General features: G+C 35.1%; 1 protein-coding gene across 2 annotated transcripts in view; it reads right to left on the bottom strand.

Annotated features, from left to right (window-relative positions):
- The window catches only part of LOC145291446 (uncharacterized), a 297,918-nt gene that overhangs the window by 103 nt on the left and 275,174 nt on the right, over positions 1-22,641 (bottom strand). For both annotated transcript variants that reach the window (XM_080137291.1, XM_080137290.1), the window contains exon 2: positions 1-1,863. This exon is cut by the window's left edge and continues 103 nt beyond it. In XM_080137291.1, the coding sequence (XP_079993417.1) occupies positions 414-1,863 (1,450 nt within the window). In that variant the 3' untranslated portion in view covers positions 1-413. The remainder of the gene's footprint in view (positions 1,864-22,641) is intronic.

The following is a 22,641-nucleotide window of genomic DNA, read 5'->3' as shown; positions in this document are numbered from 1 at the left end:
TTTATATATAAATATAAGAGTTTAATTTATATTAATGGCAAGGTCAGAATTATTTGTGTTCTCTTTTTTCCATTTTTGGGGAATATAACTGTTATTCTAATCAAACCATCTTAAATGTTTTAGCAAAAGGATGAGTCGAATTTTACATAAAAGCGAAATAGGTCAGCCATTGTAAGATGGTATCACCATTTAATTCAACTTCTTTTCATGATATACGTTTTACTCACATATTGAAATATATTGGATACTTTATACAAATCATTAAAATACTGTATCTGTTCGCAGATGGTCTGATTGCTCTTTTGTTTTTGTCTTTTTTGTTTGTTTTTGTTTTCATTCCGACGGTGATCCGGCAAGAGATGCTGTTACCCCCCCCCAGCGGAACGGAGATCCGTTCAGAGGTCTAAACAGAGTTAATTTACGTTGACTTCTTCGTCATCTAAACAAATCGATATATCATCATCACTGTCATTGACCTCGTGTTTTGTGTCGACGTCTGTGCGATGAAGTGGTCGACTGGTCACGTGCGTCGAGTCCACGCATAAGAGTTCATCTTCGTCGTCGTCGTCGTCGTCATCGTCATCGTCGTCGTCTGAATGGTCTGTTTGTTTTTTGCAATGGTTGCCAGATGGCGTCGAACTGCTCGGGTTGTTATGACTCGTGTTTTTTGAATGACAGTGTGGATGATTGTGAGGGTTAGCGCCAGTTGCGTTACTACTTGCATCTGTATGGTGGATATTAATGTTGCTGCTGCCGACGCAAAGGATTTCACCGGGAGAGTCTTTGCCGTCACACTCTTGCCGTACGTGGACTTTCCGATGCCGCTCGAGGTTGCTCTTGTGACTTGTCGCGTAGTCGCACACGGAGCAAACGAAGTCCTTCTGTCCATTGTGCACCGACAAGTGCCGTTTGAGTAGCGCTTTTCGGCAAAAGCGTCGGCCGCAGTAGAAACACGTGTAACCGTGGTAATGGAAAATCAAGGCATGTTCACGCAGTGAGGCTTTAGTCGTGAACAAAATACCACAACACTCGAGTAATTTCGAACAAGCTTGGTGCATAGTGAGCATGTGTCGCTTTAAATTGTTACGGCGATCGGTCGTATAGCGACACTGGGGACATGGAAATACTTTACGGCCGTAATTCAACTGACTTAAGGAATCAGCAAACACGGGGACAATGGTAGGGAATACTTCTCCCGAAGGCAAAAGCTTTTGGTGGGCTGATAAAGGGGACGGGAATGTCAATGCTGTGTGCTTAGAGTCTGGCAAGTAAGACTGTTGTCGGGCGGCAGCTGCAGCGGCTGCTTGTATTAATGTCGGTGTTGCCCCAGCGCTAGCATGATGATGAGGTCCTCCATGGTGGCCACTATGGCTATTTATAGTCGGAATAAAACCGGACACCGCTGCAGCAACACTTGCAGCCGCGCTGCTATGAAGACTGTAGCATGCAGCAGCAGCCGCACTTGCTGTATCTCCGATAGAAAGTGCACTTGTACCACCGTCGCCATTACTTCCACCACCAGATCCTGGACGTGTAGTTCTACTCGAGCTCGAACTACCATTATTAGTATTACTACTACCACCACCTCCACTGCTCCCAGTCGGTACACTTCCGCCGCTGCTTCCGTTCACTGCAACAGCGGCTGCAGCTGCAGCAGCGGCTGCACTTCGATGAAATGCATCTGAAGTCAATCGGTGAATTGTCGGTGGACAAAAAGTGGATAAACAATGTTTGTCGAAGGCATAACGGGGATTATCCAATTTCCAAGTGCCAAACGGGATTTGGCAAACAGAGTGACCGGTCGTTGCACAACGCGTCCGGGGTTCTAAACAGGTACCATGGCCAAGCAGCGTGACCGGAGATCTGTAAGACACAAAGAAAAAAAAAAGATAAATTAAATGAACATAGTTTAACCAAACTATAGTACTTTATACTGAAAAAACAAATATCAGTGCTTTTCATATTTAACCAAAATATATTACTTTATAATAAAAACAAATATCATTGATTTTCCTATTTAATCAAAATATACTATTTTATAATAAAAACAAATATCATTGCTTTTCGTATTTAACCAAAATATACTACTTTATAATACAAACAAATATCAGTGCTTTTCGTATTTCTTCCTTAACCTAGAAACTAAATCAATTAAGATTCAGCCTTTGGAGTAAAGCACTTTCCAGTGTGGGGGGAAATACTTAGAAGGACCCGTAATTAAAAATACTCCCCGTCTTCTATGTGTCTCTAAAGTTTCTTACTTTCTTTGGTAGTCCACTGGATTATTGTTGTATTCTGCAAGTTCTTCGAAACTGCATTGTTTTGGCAGTAGAGTGCGAACGGAACAATGTGGTATCGTATATTCCTCTCCTACACATTTGCAGATTGTTGCGTCGGTTTCGTAACCCATTCAGGTCATAGCAACTTTTGATCGACCTATTGCTGTTCTCAGATAGGTGAGTGGTTTGCACAGGAGCTAGAATGTTTTTGAACCAGAAGATAGGGCCTCAGAAATAGAGATACCCATGTTACTAGAGGAAAGGTCCATTCTATATCTCTTTCATCCATAACTGAATCACGTGGTCCTGAAATTGTTTCTTGATTTTTACGCATTACTTTACATAATTAGTTGATTTTATACGACTTTTTAAAGCTGCACCGATTGGATAATAGAGTGCAAACAATGCAATGTTGTATCGTATGGTTAATTCAGATCACATTTGTAGATCAGTTTTATTAGTCCGACCAGGTTATAGCAGTTTCTGATCGACCTATTCTTGTTCTCGAGCAGCTAAGTGTTTGGAGATCAAGGGTTAACGTGGTAATCCATCAAATAATTGATACTATTGCTTGCAAATTTTGTACCCTTGCATAATTTGAACCGAATTCTCGTGAATTCCCGTCAAGTATGGATCGGGCGAGACCGGCAATCATCGGTGTCAGCCGAGCGGTGGTCAAATGTTGAAACGCTAACTCGACTTTTGATTTTTTTTTTCTGTTATGCTTTTAGTAATTTTGAAGGTGATATTAAGGAGAAGGGGGTGACTTTTTATTCTCTGGTTAGTTACTTATTATTTATTTATTTATTTATTATTATTATTTTTTAATTGAATTTTTGGGAGTTTGATTAGCCAATGAAAAAGCGCTATCTAAATGGAACAGACAGCATTCGAATTAGAAGAAAGCAACTAAACCCAAACAAAAAGAAAGAAAAAAAAAAGAAATGCTGACAAACAAATATAATTTCAAACTCGCCAAACAGAAAAATGATAGGCAAGAAAATAAGTCGTATGGTTAATCCACAAGGCTTTGAATAAAGCAAAAAAAAAGATGTCAATGAAACGTTCGTATACAAAAGATGATAACATATTTGTCCTTAAATTGTAAAAAAAATCTCTACTGTTATATAAAAGGAAATAATTAAGATTTGTATAGAATAAAACAGAAAACATATGTAAAAACTTATCTGTGAAACACCTTCCGTCTCAATTAAAAATATTAAAGATATTATTCACTTTTGGTTTCGTTTAGCGCTCCAGATAAACAAAAAAAGTTTTAAAATGGGTCGTTGTAAAAAACCCTACTCTTTATCAAAACGGCTAGACTGATTTTTATGAAATTTTACACGATAGTACTTTCTATGCCTGGCAGTGTTCTTAGAAAGGTTTTGTGTATGAGTGTCTTCGAAAAATCTCGATAATCGAAATAATCCGATGAAAAGAAGAACAGGCGATTTGGAGCAAATTTAACATCTTATACAGCCTAATATTACTAGTGAATTTGAGAAATTATATTACCACACAGGCGCACATATGAATTCAACAGTAGGTTCTTTGATATAATAGAGGGTCGTCGGAAATTAATGCTTCTGTTTAAAGCATAATTGTACCATTATACTTTTATTTTTATTTTAAACTTAAATTCTAAGTCATTGTCACTACACATGCAGTAAGGCCAAGCATATAAAATCAACAGTAGTTTTTTTTTTATATAACAGAGGCACGCTCGAAATGAATGTTACTGTTTTAAGCAAATAAAGTAGAATATTTGATTTTTGCATTTTAACTTTAATTCAAGCCATTATATACAATATTTTTATAAAATCAACAGTAGGTTCTCTGCCGCGCAATGTAGACTTCAATGTATTATTAACTAAATCACTGCGAGAGGAATGTTAACTTCCTCCCAGTGCACCGCGATGGGGGCCCAAATATAGCAGGCGATCAGTCTATTTGATTGTAAAATATGCGATGACAATAAAAATATGGGAGTGTAAAACATTCGTTGATCAACCCCGGGCAGCGTCGAGTCACCCTGCTAGTAAATAGAGGAACATACTAAATTTATACTTCGGCCGTTAGCTTGTTCTAATTGAAAGCTAAAGGAATAAAGAGACGAAATGAAAGGAGAAAGAAAATTAAAATAAAATAAAATTAAAATTAAATGAAAGAGAATGAAATGAAAAAAAGAGAGTGAATGAAGGACAATGAAAGAGAATGAAAAGAAAAAAAGTGACTGAAAGGAAAAGAAAGAGCGATTGAATAAAAGGCAGAGAATAAAAGATTAAATGAAAGGAAAGAAAGAGTGTGGATGAAATAAAAAAAAAGGAGAAATACTAAATTAAATGGAGAGAAACTAAAATAAAAAGAAGATACTAAATTAAATATAAGTAGTGACTACAGGGTGGTCAAAAAGTCAGGTAACATTTTAAAGAAAAACGATATTAGCAATACACGTATATTTAAGTACCATACATTGAAATATAAAATGAAACAAACATGAAATATGTTTATTTTGTTAATCGTCGTCCATTTCTCTCTATCAATCGCTGGAAGCGATTAACCACTGATTGTGTAACACGTGTAATTACCTGACTTTTTGACCACCCTGTAGACGAGAGAAAACTATAGAAATACAAACAAAACAAGTGAAGCATGCATGGTCCCCCGTGAGTGCACAGTGAACGAGGTATAAAGAATGACTAGGTTCAGCATTTGTCCCCCTCATTTAGCCCCACAAGACTCTAGAGGACGTCAAATCGTGATAAAACTGAACAAACGGTGCAGTTTTCAACCTTAATATATGTACATTTGAGTTCTGCACTATTCAAAAAAAAAAAAAAAAAGAAAGAAATGGCTAAGTCCATCTTTTGGTCCCCACCATTTATCCCCAAATCTCCCCAAGGCCTTAACATATTTAAATTTGAGTACAGCACCATGCAAACCTGCTAAATAGACATACACAGATAATTTTGGACAAATATGGTAAAATAGTCCCAAAAATGGAATGCTTTTATTAGCCCTAAAAGAGCCCCGGGGGCACACCCAAGTGTTATGGCGAAGTGTAGACAAACAAAATTATATAGAAATTAATTAGTTACAACTTTTCAGAAATAAGCACAAAAGTGTAAATTTTAGCCACTTTAACCAGGAAGGCACCCCTAGGGGGGGGGGGAAACGGGAGTTTTCCCGGAAAATCTGTTCTGTTACTTTTTCAATCATATCATGTTTAATGTTTTTGGAAAATTTCAAAAAAATTCCAAGGCGTAGTTATTGAGGTAAGTGAGGGCAGACGAACGGGCGAACAGACGAGGATGAATTTACATGTCCGCTCTCCTTTTGTCAGGGGGACCAAAAAGGGAAAAAGAACAATACACTTAAATAGAAATGGAAATGAAACGAGAACAAAAAAAAAAGGAACAGTACGAAACAGAAAAAAGAAAAGAGCAAAAAATAAATAGAAAATTAGGGCACAAATTCGAGAGAGACTGAAAGAAAAACTAAAGAGAAGACGTAGACCTGAAATACAATTGATATAGAGGAAAAAGAGAGACTGAAACAAATGGACATAAGGGAAATGAAAGAGATTGTGTAGTTGGCAAGAGAGACTGAAGGATGGAAATGGTAAGAAAAATTAAAGATAATTTTAAAGAAATCCAGATAGATTAGAGGATATAGCATTATCACAGACATATTCAAAGAAAGATTGCTGCTTGTTCAGAAGATAATCTTATTAAAAATCAAAAATAAAGAAAAATCTTCATAAAGCGAAAATTTCATGTTCCAAAAATCACGTAAATTGATCATATGGTTTTGTTTATAAAAAACAAATGTAATATGTAAGTAAGAGTTTACGTTTTGATCCGCTATGTTGTTTTAAATAAAGGCAGACAACTCAATTTGAATTACCGATATCAGAACAAATCGTGTAATGGATATAATTCACTATTAACATTGTTACAATCGTACAAAAAAATGAGTTTTTTTTTTTATATGAAAAACATATATACTTGATCAATTTACGTCGTTTTTGAGATATGACATGTTTTTTTTTTTCCTTGACGGAGTTGAATTCTAAACAACACCTTAAAGGTGGCCTATCTTATTGATAACGGAAAAAGGGATCATCAGAATAATGTTGTCCGGCATAAAGTGTGGAATGTGAATATTACATTTTGCGATTTGTAGCATGAATAGTGCTCGGTTTGTGATGCGACGTTTGCCCGGCATGAGACCGTCGGTTGTTTCTGTGCAATCGAAGTGACAAGCCAACCGGTGCCCATTGGTACCGAGTGTCCCAGGTCGCTAAACAAATTTTGATTGACATCTGTCATCCGATGTTGTCCGAAACATGTGCGCTTAATGGCAGATCCCAAAGAAATAAAGAGGGGGCGGAAGCTAAATACAGAAAGTGGAATGGTTGGCGATTGACTCGGCGTTTTTTTTTTGGGGGGGGAGGGGGGGGTAAAGCAACGCGAATAGTGGATTTTCGGTTTTTCGGTTTGGGCGGTCGAAGGGCCGTTTTAATATTTCTTAATGGGGCGCCGAATCGTTGTGATATTATTTTAAGGTGTTTTTGTTTTTGTTGCAGGGGGAAATGGGAAGCAAAGCGATCGCAAAAACAAAAGAAAAGATAATAGTTATAGGAGTGGAAAAAAAAGAGGAAACACTGGGATGTAAATAAAGGTGAAGGGGAGGAGGAGGAGGAGGAGAGTCACGCGCTGAAAGTGAGAGAAACAAAATCAAGATGGAAAGAAAGAAAAATACGTTCCAAACGTGCTTGTAAAAGGAGAGGAAACAAAAATAGGTTCCTAGCCCTTTTTGCTCGGAGTAAAGCGTAGTATCTGTTCTGACGCTGCACATAGTCTATTCTGCCCTCAGTCAGTGAAGAAAACGTTTTTTCTAGACGAACGCATTCTTTTTTTGTTTTTTTGTTTTTGTTCGAATCATGTTTAGTTCTTTCTCGGAAACTGGAATTCTCCACATTAAAAACCGATTTGATGTCTAAGGAGATAGTCAAGAGCTATATTTTGCACTAAGTGAAAACCAGAGGAAAATAAACGATTAGTGTTTAAGAGAAAGAAGGATAAGGCGAAATGATATTTAGACGTAGACACAAAGAGAGAAAGAGAGAAGGACAGACGGACGGACAGATAGACAGAGAGTGATAGAGGTGAAAGTAAGAAAGCTGTGGGCGGTTGGGAAAATGGAAATATGTGGAGAAAGATGAAATGAGATGAAGAGTATATGAGAGAATGTAGGAGAGCCATTAAGAGAGACGTGCGAGAAATCATTGATGTAGAACACTCTTCCCACTGACTGTTTTCCTCCTACATATAGCCTTTGTCTTTTCAATGTTAAAATCAATAAGCACTATATGTCTTTGCGATAAACATTCATCGTTTTTATTATCTCCTTTCACCAAGTACGTTCACGCCTTGTCTGGGGTGATTTTAATGAAAGATATTTAAAACGCATTATAATTAGAAATAAATCAAATGATGGACGAAAAGGAAAACCTATCAACTGATGATGCGAATTCGAATACACATGAAACATATTTACTTTAATAAAGAGTGCTTAAAAATTTAGTCGACCATAACTCGAAAGTTTACCTTTTCAATAGCTACTACGCCGAGATGTAGGGGGGTAGACACGTCTTTCTCAGAATTACACCAATACCCTTGATCCACACCTCATAATGTTGAGTGATTAGCAAAAAGCCTCAAGCAACATTTTTCAAGTTTGTAATATGACTCGTGTGACGATTGAACGTTGATCACCCGAATATTTGAACGGTGAAAATATATTTTATATTTTTTTTTAATAAAATCATTTATAATAGACAAAAACGAACATAATACCGTAGTTTTGTTTGTAGACAAACACACATTCTCTATTGTAGTAAGATATATATTTTCTTTATCCAAATATTATGGTTTTGCATTCGAATTGACGGATAAAGTAATAGACAAATGTCTTTTAGCAATATACATATATATGACAAAAATGGTAATTAGTAAAAACCTGAAGAAAGTGCTCAATACTATTGCAGAGCAAATGTGTGTTTTATTTTTTATTACCGTTTTATCTGTTTAGTTACACAGGTTTCGGTTACCGAATCTTATTACTCCTGCTGCTAAGTTTGCGCATGCGTAAAATTTAACACTCATGGCTCAAAGTCGTTTAATTTTTCCTTTTTGCTGACCATCGTTATCTCAGATGGTAACGACATTAAAGAGGTCAATAACAACAAAGGCTGCAGCACTAAAGATTTTAGTTCCAATTCTAGCGGACGGATGTTTCCCAAGACATATTTTTTTTATATAATTTTTGAAATGATTACTATATAATGGATAATAATCAATAAGAAAGCTGCATGAATCTTTCATGAGAAATGGCCCATAAATATAATATTTATACATATTTTAGGATTGGGCCACACCGAGCAGCCTTCTTATATATATATATATATATATATATATATATATATATATATATATATATATATATATATATATGTGTGTGTGTGTGTGTGTGTGTGTGTGTGTATGTATATGTGTGTGTGTGTGTGTAATAAATTTTCTATTAAAGTTTTTAGAAATAGGTTTCTGCTACATCAGGTTGTTTTAATATCGGTCGACGTTCTTCAATACGAGAAAATGAGCCCTGAACAAAAAAAAAAAAAGAAACAAGTTCAGATGTACGGATTTTTAGTGGGTGATTTAATACACGTTATATTTTTTAGTCGAACCACGGACAGTTTACATGGTTAGCCAGTCTATCAATCTGTCACAAACTCATCATTTTTTCTCTCTATTCGTAAATAAAGGTGTAACACCTTGCTTCTTTGTCCGAACATGGCAGCGGTACGCGCACACACGCATACACACACACACACACACACACACACACACACACACACACACACACACACACACACACACACACACACACACGCATATATAGGATTCTGAAATCCAACTCGGAAACATGTTAATAAAAAGTAAACCAAAATCGATGAAAACTTTTAAAGAAAATAGAAAAAATGAAGGACACAGACAAAACAAGCGATTAGCTTCCAAAATGAACGGCCATTTTTTTTACAAGTAAATTTGGTTTATTTTATAACAAACTAACAGGGGTACCTGGCGTTGCTCGGTTGTTTGGAGGTGTGTGTGTGTAAGGGGGTTTAAAGTAAAGAATAAGCGAATTAATAATCCTGTTTAAATAAATAAACCATGGTAAACTTCTGTACAAAACCGGCGACCCCCCCCTCAAAAAATAAAAACAGTGAACAAAGGTAAAACTTGTTCGGAATAACTAAAACAAAAAAAAAAAACACAACGAAAAGCAAAAAAAAAAAAAAATGTCATAAATAACCCTTCGATTCGGTTAAGTTCATTCCAGGTTTTTTTTAAGCAATTATGAAGTAAAGAAAACCCAAACCGGTGTTCTTTCGTAACTGTCTCTTGTGAACGATCCTGCAACGGTGTAAAGTTGTGACGGGGGAAGAAAAAATCATTAAAAGGAAAAGATTTTACTACCTCCATTGATTTTAACCGATTTTGGCAGTGAACTCTCAGCAGAAAAAATATAGGAATCTACGATTATCGAGGAAGTAGAGATAACAGACCTCAGATATTGTGCTGCAGTTGGTGCATAATACATTTGCATGAAATTTCCTGATATTTAATCCCATTAAGGTCATAATCAAAGGGGACAAATGTGTTTATTATATATATATATATATATATATATATATATATATATATATATATATATATATATATATTCGCGCATATTTTATTGAAGAGGATCTTCGTTCTTCTTTTTATGATCTTTCTTTGGAATTTTATTTGTTTTCGTACAAGTATTTTTGTTGTGGGATCCAAAGTTCTTATAAAGTCCCCTAGTTTACCGAACCCTGACGATGGTCAATCGAGACCGAAAACGTTCGGTAAACTAGGGGACTTTATAAGAACTTTGGATCCCACAACAAAAATACTTGTACGAAAACAAATAAAATTCCAAAGAAAGATCATAAAAAGAAGAACGAAGATCCTCTTCAATAAAATATGCGCGAATAATGAAATTCTGCCTAAATACACACACACACACACACACACACATATATATATATATAGGGAGGACATGGCGAATATATATTTTAGATGCGTCTAGTCAATTTGTATATTTTTACATCGAAATGCTGTTGAAAATAAAAGATACTATACAATCTTTGCCAATTTCTCATGGAAGTCGCTCTAAACATTCCATGAAGCAACTTTAAAAAGGAACTAATAATACTAAAGAGAACATGAAAAGCAGAATCACTATGAGACAAATTAAGCTTGAATGAAATTCTTGAATTTTGATGTATAATCTAACTATTTATCACTAGAGAGCACTATTTTATAAGTGTATAACGTACGCGTTTAGATTTGCGAGTTAAACTGAACAATTCTTGAGTTTGTAAAGATAGACCTAAAGCGTCGGAAGTTACATCGGGGGAAACGTTGTGAGCATATAATTGAAGATGAGAACAATAGTCTGAATTATCGGAAAAAATAGAAATTATTGTCTCAAATATGCAGAGGCATATTCTTATGATAAAAAATTGTGACTAATGGCTCAGATTTTCAGAACACTTTTCATGACCTTGTGTCATATTTATTGAAAATATAATTTTATTATAAAATAAATAATTAAAACTTTAGTACTGGTGTTTCTCTTCATCTTTCTGCTCTCTCTTAGTAAACGAATAATTCTTTTAGACTGAAACAATTTGTATTTTTCTTTCATTCCAGAGCATATCTTACAGTTAGATTTCAAAAACCGACCTTGTGATTAACTCACCCCTCGCGTAGAAGCAAGTAAATAAGGATTTGATGGGCGGAGCTAAGAGCAAAGTGCAGTATATGTTCTAATGTTACATTTCATCTTTTCTGTCCTTTGCCGGTGAATAAATCCTTCCAGACTGAGATAATTCTATCCCATCCAAGAGTACCCCTTTTGAAAAACTTGGATTTTCTCCATCTTAAAACCGACTTTGTGTCTAACTCCGCTTATGTGAGGGTCGTGACGACGAGAAACGTTAAGTATAATCATTAATAGGTTTATCCAACAATTTATAGAATAAATAGTAAGGTAAAAGTTGCGGTTGCTTGAATATTGGTATATGATGCTTAAAGCCGGTTTACCTCCTGGACTGTCATGGCGAATCTCCCACGACTACTCTATTTACGTCTTAGATTTACTGGACAGGAGGCAAATAGGAACTATGAAAATAATATTAAACTGAAACATGAGGGTATGTATTATTTAATCGGAATTCATTAAAGAGATGAGTATTATTTATTAATTTATTTATTGCGGACTATTATCCTCATCTTTCTGAGTTGTTGTTTCGTGACGTTTCGGCCAACTATTCATCTGGCCTTCGTCAGGTGGTAACCGTGACGGGATAGTTACTCCGAATCTCTTTGGTTCCAGGCGAAATGGTCTGAAGATAGCGGTTTCAATCCTATCCAAAGCCGGCCAGGGGCTTACTTGGCCCAAACGTGGTGAGATAACAACGGCTATGGATGGCAGTGATTGCTGAGAATGCAGTTAGGAGATTTAGAGTTCCTATCCCGTTACGTTTACCACTTGACGAAGGCCAGAGGAATAGTTGGCCGAAACGTCGTGAAACAACAACTAAGAAAGCTGAGGATAATAGTCCGCAATAAATAAATTAATGAAACATGTGGGACCAAAGAAAATTCTATTTCAAACTGTAGTGACAAACCAAATAAATTATTCGATTCTTCGATTACTATGCTCATAACGTTTCATAACCGACATCTTTAGGTAAATCAAAACTTAAATTTATACAGAATTTCGAGCGGAAAGTGTTATCTGATTAATGAGGATGAGTTGTTTGTGTGTGTGTGTGTGTGTGTGTGTGTGTGTGTGTGCTGTCAGTCGTAACTAATTCGATAAAGTGAGCCTGAAAATCAGCGAGGATTAAAGCGGCCGAAACGTTTGGAGAAGTACATAAAAATGATAATAGTTCCAATAATACAAATAATACAAATAATACAAATTACTAATCCTCACCAACAAATTCCGAAACTTAAACGTAACAAACCGAAAAAAAATGCTATATAGATGTCATAGCTTAAAGAAGTTTCTACATAAAAATGAGAGACCAACAAAGTTCCTATATAAAATAAAGGTGGGTGGTGCCCGGTTTTGCCCGATCGTAAAATACACTTAAATATGATAATTTAGTTTGCCCAGATTTCGTATATATTATTATAAAGTCGTAATTTAATAAGTATTTTAAAAAAAAAAGTATTTGGATGAAATCAGCTAAAATCGAAACTGAAAGCAAATCTCTAGCATTTAAAGCAAGTGACGTTACCCACTGGACTAATGTTACACGCATATGAACTGATTAAAAATAGACTAAGATGAATGTATAAAATGTATAACGATGTTTTCAATTTTGACTCCTTTTACGACCCCTTAAAAACTATTTTAACCGGCTACAGACCAATAAAAGAACGGTCCATAAAACCCTCCAATCATTTGAGGCCCCTAGCGCCGCTCTGCGACTTTTAGTTTCGGTAGAGATAGAGTTTGAAAATATGGAACAGACAGACAGATAGACAGATATAGGGAGTTTTATAAATTAGGTTAAGAGTGACTGACCAATAATAATGACATGTTAAACTGAAGCCTTACAGAACTTAAGCAGCGCAGCTCAACCGACTGTCTAATCCCCATAGAAAGTGTTTTAGATGCATCAAAGATAATGTGGGTCCATTCAAACAGCGCGTTTAATGATGGCGCTGCTATTATGAAAAAGCACGTTAACCGACAGACAAAGCTGTGTTTATACATGCGAGGACGCGATAGTTTTGTTTTTGTTTTTGTTTTTTTGTTTTTTTATATATAAAAACAGAAACAGGTCTATTAAGAAGAAGCTATGTGTGTGTTTTTGTGTTGTTTAGCAAAATTTCTTAATTTTTTTTTTTTTTTTTTTTTTTTTTTTGCTCCCATTTTGTTTTATCGCTTTTTTCTATTTGAGACTGGGTTTGCAAAAAAGTGTCCGTTTCTCTGCCTGGTCGTTTACTGCATCTTTTGATTAACTAGTTGGATTTTATGGCGTGCAAACGAGCCGAAAAACGCGCGAACATATATGTCTGGATCCAATCTCTCTCTCTCTCTCTTTCTCTCTCTCTTTCTCTCTCTCACTCACTCACTCTGGTAAATGCGCACACCTGTTGCAAAGATAAGCAACAACGGTAGCAACAATCAACAAGAAAATAACCGCATGCAACTAAACAAAGAAGGAATACTACATATTTAAGTAAAACCGAATAGTACGCATGAATATGCATTACACGCATCTATTTTCATGTTGAAATTGAGTTAATAAACCTTTGTTTTCTAAAGCTATTTCGACCCTTATAATTTACGGGGCACGTATGAAAATTGAATTCAAAATAAAAATGTTTCAATATACTTACACATTAACCAAAATAAGTGGCCTCACCAAAAATGAAGAAAAATTATCAAGTAAAATGTTAATAAAAAAATCAGTTTTATGGGATTTTGCCTCTTCGCTATTGATAAGAGCGTAAATCTCGTAAACAAAGGGAGATAAGTCAGTATGAATGGCGGATCGACAAAATACGAAAACTGATTTTTTTTTATTCAAATTCTACTCGATAATTTTCCCTAATGATTAATGAGAGTTTTTTTTTTTTTTTTTTTTTTTTTTTTTTTTGCGTGAAGTATACGGAAGAATTTTAAGTTAGAATTCGATTTTTATGCGCCCCATACTGGATAAACATCTATTTTCTTTTTTGAATCACAAAAAATAATTCTAAAATATCCCCTTGGCTGGGGATTGAGTTATGTTTTAAAAGACTTGAATTCGGTCTGTTTTAATTCGTGTTAAGTTGTAATTAACTGATCTCCCGCTTTATATTATACAATTTCTATCATTCTTGCTTTTGTAAGATTTTTTGCGCGCTATTATTTATTTAAACTTTTATTCACCCCCCCCCCAAAAAAATAAAAAAGGCATATCATCATTTGAGATGTGACAGGGGTCAGGTTTAGTACCGTATCGAAGCTCCATTCATTCTAAGCGGGCTGAACCGACTCCCACCGAAGGAGAAACTTTCATGGGAGTATGGAACTTACAAGCGATCTCCCAGTCGCATGCTAGGTTTAAAGAGGAGTGAGAACTTAAGCAACACGATGTTTCCATTTAAATGCCGGCATATTGGAACGGTCCGGCAAAAAGAAAGTATTGATTCCAAAAGACAAAAGATTCGAAAAAAAAGAATCCAGCCTCATCCACAGCGAAGATGTTGGATGTTGCTGATGGTCGCGTTGAGCGGGTATACGGACAGTAATTTAATTGGGGCAAATTCCGTGAATACTTGCAAAACACGCACAGGAATGTGACAGTCCATCCATCCATGCTTCCGTTCAGTTTTGAAAGACAAAGGATACTCCTTAGGGGCAGTAGTGCGTGTAATTGTGAGGCAAGGATTGCGTAATCTTAACCATACCTCTCCTGAATCGGCACTGTTTGAGTCCAGTGGCAAGGAGAAGACTAGGACGACTGGAAACAATGCCGAGATAAGCGGAGAGCACATACAGCACCTGAAAGTCCCAAATTGTCACCCATTTAGTACTGACCAGGTTCAACGTTGCTTAACTTCGGTGTGACAGTATGGCGATGTGATAGAGACTGAAGATTTGTAGACAGTACGTGGCCTAACATAGTAGGTTAGAGAATCGCTGTATCCTCTCTGAAAAGGAGGAAATTAGTGTTTTGTCTACGATCTCAGAAGTGGCAAGAATGTCTCATGAGTGTACAGTTTGAAGCATTATTAAGATATAACTAATGACAGATGCGAGAATTTTTCTAGCCCTGAAGAGGGAGCCAAATGCGTAATATTTTATTACAAGCAAAATGAAATATAACAAACCTGTTGCTGTGAGGGTAAGAAAGAAGAGAGACCAAATAAGAGAGAGAGAGAGAGAGAATGGGAGAGATAAAGAGAGAGAGGGGAGAGAGATGGGGGAAGAGAAGGTAAGAATATGAGGAACAGAAAGTCATTAATTTGCTTTTTCATCTTTTACACGAAGGTAGTCAAAAAGTAAAGCCTCCTATTTTTTTAACTTAAATATGTTGAAGAGCTACGAAGACATGCGTAGTACTATAAAAACAAGTGATCTTTTAAGCTCCAGAAGTTATTTTTCGACATTGTCACCACCATTCTCAATGCACTTTTGCCAGAAATTCAATGGCGCATATCTGCGGCAGAAGCACAAAAAATGGCAGGGATTGTTGTCTTAGAGTCTCACACCATCGATATCTGCAATAGATAGGTGAAACGTTTAGGTCATAAATGCAATTTGTAATATTTTCCGATCTATTCGGACGAAAAAAATAGGTGGCATTACTTTTTGGACAACCCTGACTTTGGAAACTCACATTTTCCTGAATTAAACAAAAACCTAGTTTAATGGGTGCCACAACAGGTCAGATTTGTTCTATTTAATAAACTAATCAACATTTGTTTCTCCAGGAGTTTTGTTTAATATATTTCAATCACACAAAATATAGGCTAAAATATTCCTCAATTTTGTTATTGAGATACGTTTTGGCAAATAGCAAACGGGATCCTGAACTGAAGCGTGTGCTCTATCCCAACTATCAAAGGACCTGAGGTAATCTCGTCAGCATCAGACAAAGCCAAACTCTTTGCCAAGAACTTTGCAGCTAATTCTACCCTGTGCGAAAAAGACCGCCCCCACCCCTGCCGTATTTCCTCCTGTATCAGAAAACACTATGTGACATACAAATACCTGTGTGTGATGTTGCCAAGCTAATCAAAAACCTTGATTCCAGGAAATCAACTAGCCCTGACGGCATTCCAATTTTAATGCTGAAAAAGCTTCAACCAGAACTAGCTCCCATACTTACAAAGCTGTTTTCGCGTTGTCTTAAGGGGAATTGCTTCCCAACACCCTGGAAAATACCATCAGTATACTCTGTATTTAAGAATTCAGATGATCGGTTATCTCCCTCTAAGTTCAGACCAATAAGTCTCTTCGCGTCATGATTAAGTTACTGGAATCTGTGTTAAATAGAGAAGTAGTCAACCATCTCAGCAAAATTAACCTTCTTAATGACATGGAATATGGTTTCCGTTCTGCAGTAGATGTGCTTACGGTTATATCTCATAGGATTATCGAATCTCTCGACGGAGGCTTCCTTTCTAGGGCAATTGCTCCTGACATATCAAATACCTTTGATAAGGTATGACAAAGGTTTACTTCACAAGATCGCCAGCTATGGTACAGCTGAAAATGTTTTCTCAATTGTGAAGTCATTTCTCTCTGATATGTTCATAAGAGTAGTGGTTGGGGGGCAGAAATCAGAAGATTATAGCCTTAATGCTGGAGTCTCTCAGGGGTTCATCCTCATTTACATCAATTATCTTCAAAATCACATCCTTACATCATTCGTAGACATTTATGCTGAAGACACTACCATCTATGGCAGCACATTAAAAGCTGTAAACGACCATGTTCTCCGATTCTCTCTCCTCTGATCTTGAGCATGTGGTACAATGAGGAGGGAAATGGCTGGTTACTTTTAATGCATCTAAAACCAAGCTTCTATCTTTACATCATCAACGCTTTGATCCTCATCTGACATCCATTGAAATGAGTGGCTATCATCTAGGAGAGGCTATTTTTCACCTCTTCCGATTACGTTTACAAATAAATTTGTGTTCCTGCAATAGCCGTTTACCATTGATTTCTCATTATCACCGACCATTGATCTTCACTGAAATTTGGAAGGCAATAATCCTTCCAAGGTCCTGGTCCTTTTCGTACTTATCCAGTGAATGTCTGGTTTGTGCTTTTTCCTCAATTTTTCCATCCTTCTTGACTCTTCACGACTACTTGGTGTGGTGCCAGTTCATGCCGACATTATAATTTTTTTGCTATTATTTCATTTTACTCCAGCTGAAGTTTTCAGAAAATAAGGGACCCCCTTCCTGGGGTTTACACTTGATCTCTGTTTGGGATACAAAGAAATTCGAGTATTCCATTAAAGTTATCCTTAACCTCTTTAACAATAAGTTAGTAAAGAATTTAGAAAGGTAATTTTCCTTTCCTCAATTGACCATTTAAATAAGTTATATTTTTCTTGTAGTCTCTTGGTCTTTCTGAATTATGGGATAAGCATCCCTTTTTGTCTGAGTGTCATCCAAGCCTTTCGATCTTGGGCCAAGGGATTCGCTTGGTTTATGTTCACGTTCATTCCCAACGTTGTCTATCCATCTTTTCTCCTGTATACCTTTTTGATTGGCATGCCTCCATCGCATATGTTCAATTGCCCTAGACAGAAACGACAAACGTGATCAAATAATCTCAAAAGCCCACATTAAATTGACAGCGGCTATTGATGGAATGTCAGTGAGTTTCGTAACTCTGAGATACTAAATATGATCAGATACTTTATGATCAGTGATGCGGCGCATGATGAAGATTTGAAATGTTTCTACTTTCTGGCGTAATATTACAATCGAGAAATTCAAGTTCGTTTAAGACGAGAAGAACATATGTGTTATAGATTGTCCCTTTTATTTTGTATGGTATGCGTTTAGAATTTCGATCTAGTTTCTTGGGAAGCCGGCTCAACCTAAGTCAGTTCTGTGATTTACAGCTGTTTGCCCGTCGTTTGATGAAGACAGCTTGCGCCCAAGCTAAACAAACTATGTAACTTGATCGATTTGTTGGTAATATTTCTCATTTAATATGATTTACCTACATATACATATGTATGTGAAAAAAAAGGAAAAATATAAATTAGACACAAGAACAAATATTCGAACTCAGTAGCTTTACCGGTTTCGTTCGGATCAACGAACGTCTTCAGGAAAAAGACATTGGCTGATGAGAACCAAACCGGTAAAGCTCCTGTTTTTGATAATTTATTCCTGTGTCTAATTTTTTGCTTTGATTTTTTTCATACATCCTTTCTACCCAGCATTTAATTTTTAAAATATACCGTGTATTATATTCATATACATGTGTGTGTTTAGTTAGAAATCATTTAAACATATTCATTGAATATGCAAGACAGTTTTTGGCTTAATAATTAAAATGAGTTTAATCCTCGATAAAATCATACCATGAGTAAAAAAATATTACTAAATACCTCTTTGTCAAACATGCAGCATTATAAGGCGATTAAATGATGAAATCTTTGGAAAGGAGTAGCCCTCTCCCCTACATCTCAACATATTATGTTCATAAAAAGAATCGTTTTTTAGTAATAATAATAATCTATAATATAAATCTCACCTCTCTGTTTAAATGTATGGATGTATGTATGTATGCACGTTTCGCAAAAACTTTGGACAGTGGCAATGGATTTTCACGAGATCTATATCGTTTTGAAGCTCGACCCCTCGGACGACAAATATCGAAAAATTGGCTAAAAACATTAATTCCTTCACTCTCAACTGGGCAATTTTCTACAGGGAGGGATCGCTATTTTTCGCAGACATTTTCGAAAGTCATCCCCTCTTTTCGATAGACTAGCCTTAATTTAAACCTTTGCCACTTCCGGTTTGACGATGGACGCAACGGCAAAGATATAACTTTTTTTCAAGTCCTTGTCCTCTTTCGCCGTACGGGCTTGAGACTGCCTATCAACTGCACCTTTTGAGCCCGTGGCACAGTTTGATAGAGACGTTGAATCTCTACGGTTTCAGGTGAGAATTGTCTGAAGATAGCGGTTTCAATCCTAACCAAAGCCGGACAGAGGCTTACTTGGCCAAAACGTGGTGAGACGATAACAATTACGGAAGGCAGTAATTGCAGTGGATGCAGTCAGGAAATTTAGAGTTCCTATCTGTTGCTTTTACCATTTGACGAAGGCCAGAGGAATAGTTGGCCGAAACGTCGTGAAACAAGTAAGAAAATATGAGCATAATAGTCCGCAAGAAATAAAATTAATAAATAATACTCATCTCAATGAATTCCAATTAAATAATATATATACCATTTATTTATTTATTTATTATTATGTATTTATTTATTTATTTTTTTGCTCAACACACACCTCAAAACAATAAGGCAACGTGGGGCGCGTAGGTTAGTAGTAAGATATAATTAACGTTTTAAAGCAGGTTTTGCCTTCATAAATCCCATAGGTTAGGAGGGCACTTACAGATTCATTGTCATCCACAGAAAAATTTTAACATATTTAAATTCAATAAAATAGGAAATATTTTATTAAGTTTTAATAGAGCTATACCTTTATAGCCTCTATTTAGCGGTGCATTTAGAAATGTTTATTTCCTGGTAAATTGGTACAGAAGATTCCACTTTTAGATTTCGTGTCATTTTTTTTCAGGAGACACGACTAAAACGAAAGGAGGAGTAAGTATTTTTGACGAGGTCTCTCTTTAAAAAATTTACAAACAATCAAATAATTATCCAATCAATACGACATTTTCATGGATTATTAAGTGAAAAATGAACTTTATAATGTTACACTTATTTTTTCATAAAAGAGAAATATATATATATATATATATATATATATATATATATATATATATATATATATATACCTACAAACCCCCCTTCTAAAAATCATCCGAAACTGAACAAAATATATTTTATTATAGTGAGAGTGATGAATGTAGATAAAACAAACAAAAAAAAACAACTGCGCACGTATCAGATTTTAAGGTTGAAAATCTGAATTTTGAATGTGTTTAATTTTTTATCTATAGTGTTTTTAAGTGTGAAATTGGTTGAATATGCTAATAATAATTATTCTTTCAGATTAGCAAATATATATATATATATATATATTCATTATTTTTACAAAAAACACTACTTTTAAATGTTTGAAAAACAAATAATTAATTTTATTGTACTTAACCCAATAGTGCTAATATACCATTAAATAGGAAATGTTTTGAAGGATCAATGCCAAAAAAAAAGAACAAATCAATAAATAACTGCGCATTTTGCTAAAAATACGATAATTTCTTTCGGCAATTTGTCGTTGCATGATATTTTCTCACCTATGGTAGATTATAAGGCCTACAAACAGTTGATCATATTTACAAACATTTGTTATCTCCCCTTTTTCCTTTTTGCTGTGACTTGTACTTGACTTAGTTTAAAGTGTGAGGAACTTTTGCATCTACCACAGTCTCCCGTCCAGAAACATTTGGTCCTGATGGCAATACAGGGTCAAGATGGTCAAGCGTGATATTAGAGGCAGAAGTTGTCTCCAACACATACGGCGCCTAGTATTCCCAAAATTTTCACCCATCTGGTACTGGCCAGTCTCATCGTTGCTTAACTTCGGAGGTTATGTCCGCAACAAATATGTATCGCTTATAAAAAAAGAATTGAACACTTATAAAGTTGACTCTTCACTTAATCGTCGATACAAACGTTAAAAATACATGGGAATTCACAGGACTAAATGACTTCATTTATTCCTGTAAAGGCTACCGTAATTTCTTCGAAACTATCATAAAATTTTGGATTTTTTAAAAATTTTGCCATCCGAAATCTATAGACTGAGATAAAAGATGGAATTATTTGAAATTGAGGTACTTGTGTTGTAATATTTTCTATATTCTTATCGCAAATCATCCTAAATCTTATTTAGAAAAGAAAAAAAAATAACGGATACACAAACCTTTTAAAAAATATATATAAATGTTATCCATCGAGACAAAACTTGCGGCGAATGGTGTTTCCTTTTTGTTGTTGTTATTTTTGTGAAAATTTTTAATTTAAATTTTATTAAAAATAGTCGAAAAAGTTTTATAATGTATTTTCCATATGAGAAAATTCCGGTTTTTATCTATCTAAAAAAAGTCGTTCAAGAATAATGGATTTTAATAGATTTTAATTCGTTTTAAAATAAACAACGTTTTTCTGTCATTTTTTTCATATTCTACGTGTTAAAAAATTATTATTAACATATGACTATTAATAAATAGCAAAGCAAATATTTACTTTTAAATTGATTATTTTTGTTTAATAAATATTATATATCTTTCTTCTTCCAATTTAATTAAGTGGTATTTTCCTTTAAGCATAATCTACATGTTATACTATTCACAGTGCGAAGATAAACTAATTTTTAGATTTTTACAATACATTAGTTTCTGTTCCCACGTATATTTTATTCAGTGTAATTCAACTTATAAAATGTTCACTCCTTTAGACTTGACTAGCAGGAAAATCTGACGTTGCTTGGGATTTAATATAGACTAACGAATGTTTCACCCGCCGATATTTTATTATTCTCGAAATCGGTAACATTGCCTATTTTTCAATAAAATCGATTGATTGCTATGTCTATTTTGGGACTCATCGTGGTGCACCAGGAGGAAGCTTCACATTTTCCCCGCACTTATTTCATAATACATTGCACTGGAGAGAACCTACTGTTGTTTTTATAAAATTATTTTTTATATATAATGGCTAGAATCAAAATTTTAAATGTAAAAGTCAGTTATCACACCCTATTTTTTTCTATAAACAGAGACATTTATTTCGAACGAGCCCCTGCCATATCAAATAACATACCGTTGATTTTATATGCCTGGTCTTTCTACTTGTGGAATGATAATGGCTTGAATAAAAAATTTTGAACGCACCTCTGTCATATAAAAGAACGTACTATTGATTTTATACACCGGACACGTTTGTTTGTGAGATGATAAAACTTTTAAAATGCAATTGTGATATTAGACTGTGTAAAAATGTTATCTTTCCTCAAAATCAGATTCTTCCATGTTTAATCCATCTACGAACATATCCAGACACATAAGGTGCATTTGTGTGATTTTTATTTTAAATTGGTCCAGCCGTTTTGGAGTCCATAGGAAACAAACGAAGTCCAAGACAGACAAACATAGTTTCTTTTATATAATAGTATAGATATTGGGCAATGTTTTTTTTTTTTTCTGGAGGGGGTCTACATTTTTTGCCTGGCCTAAATAATAATAAAACGGTATTTTAATTTCTGTTAATTTTTTTTTATATATATACTCGATTACTTGTGACACGTTGGGTCAGTATGTTATGTTAGCCATGGAATTCATGTATGAGCGTGACACTTGTGACGTAAACAAAATAGTTGTTTTTTTTTACATAACAGAAACATTTCTATGAAAGTATATTAAAATGGAAAAAAGAATATAGATAGATTTCTATGAGCCGTTCTGTTTATAATTGTTTTTTTTTTGTTGTTTTTTTTTAAAACTTACAGCCATTGAATTATAAG

This window comes from Euprymna scolopes, chromosome 12 (assembly GCF_053919585.1).
Source record: "Euprymna scolopes isolate OS-2025 chromosome 12, ASM5391958v1, whole genome shotgun sequence".
NCBI lineage: Eukaryota > Metazoa > Mollusca > Cephalopoda > Sepiida > Sepiolidae > Euprymna > Euprymna scolopes.
Note: the sequence above shows the minus strand (reverse complement) of the source record. Positions and strands in the feature narration are given on the sequence as shown.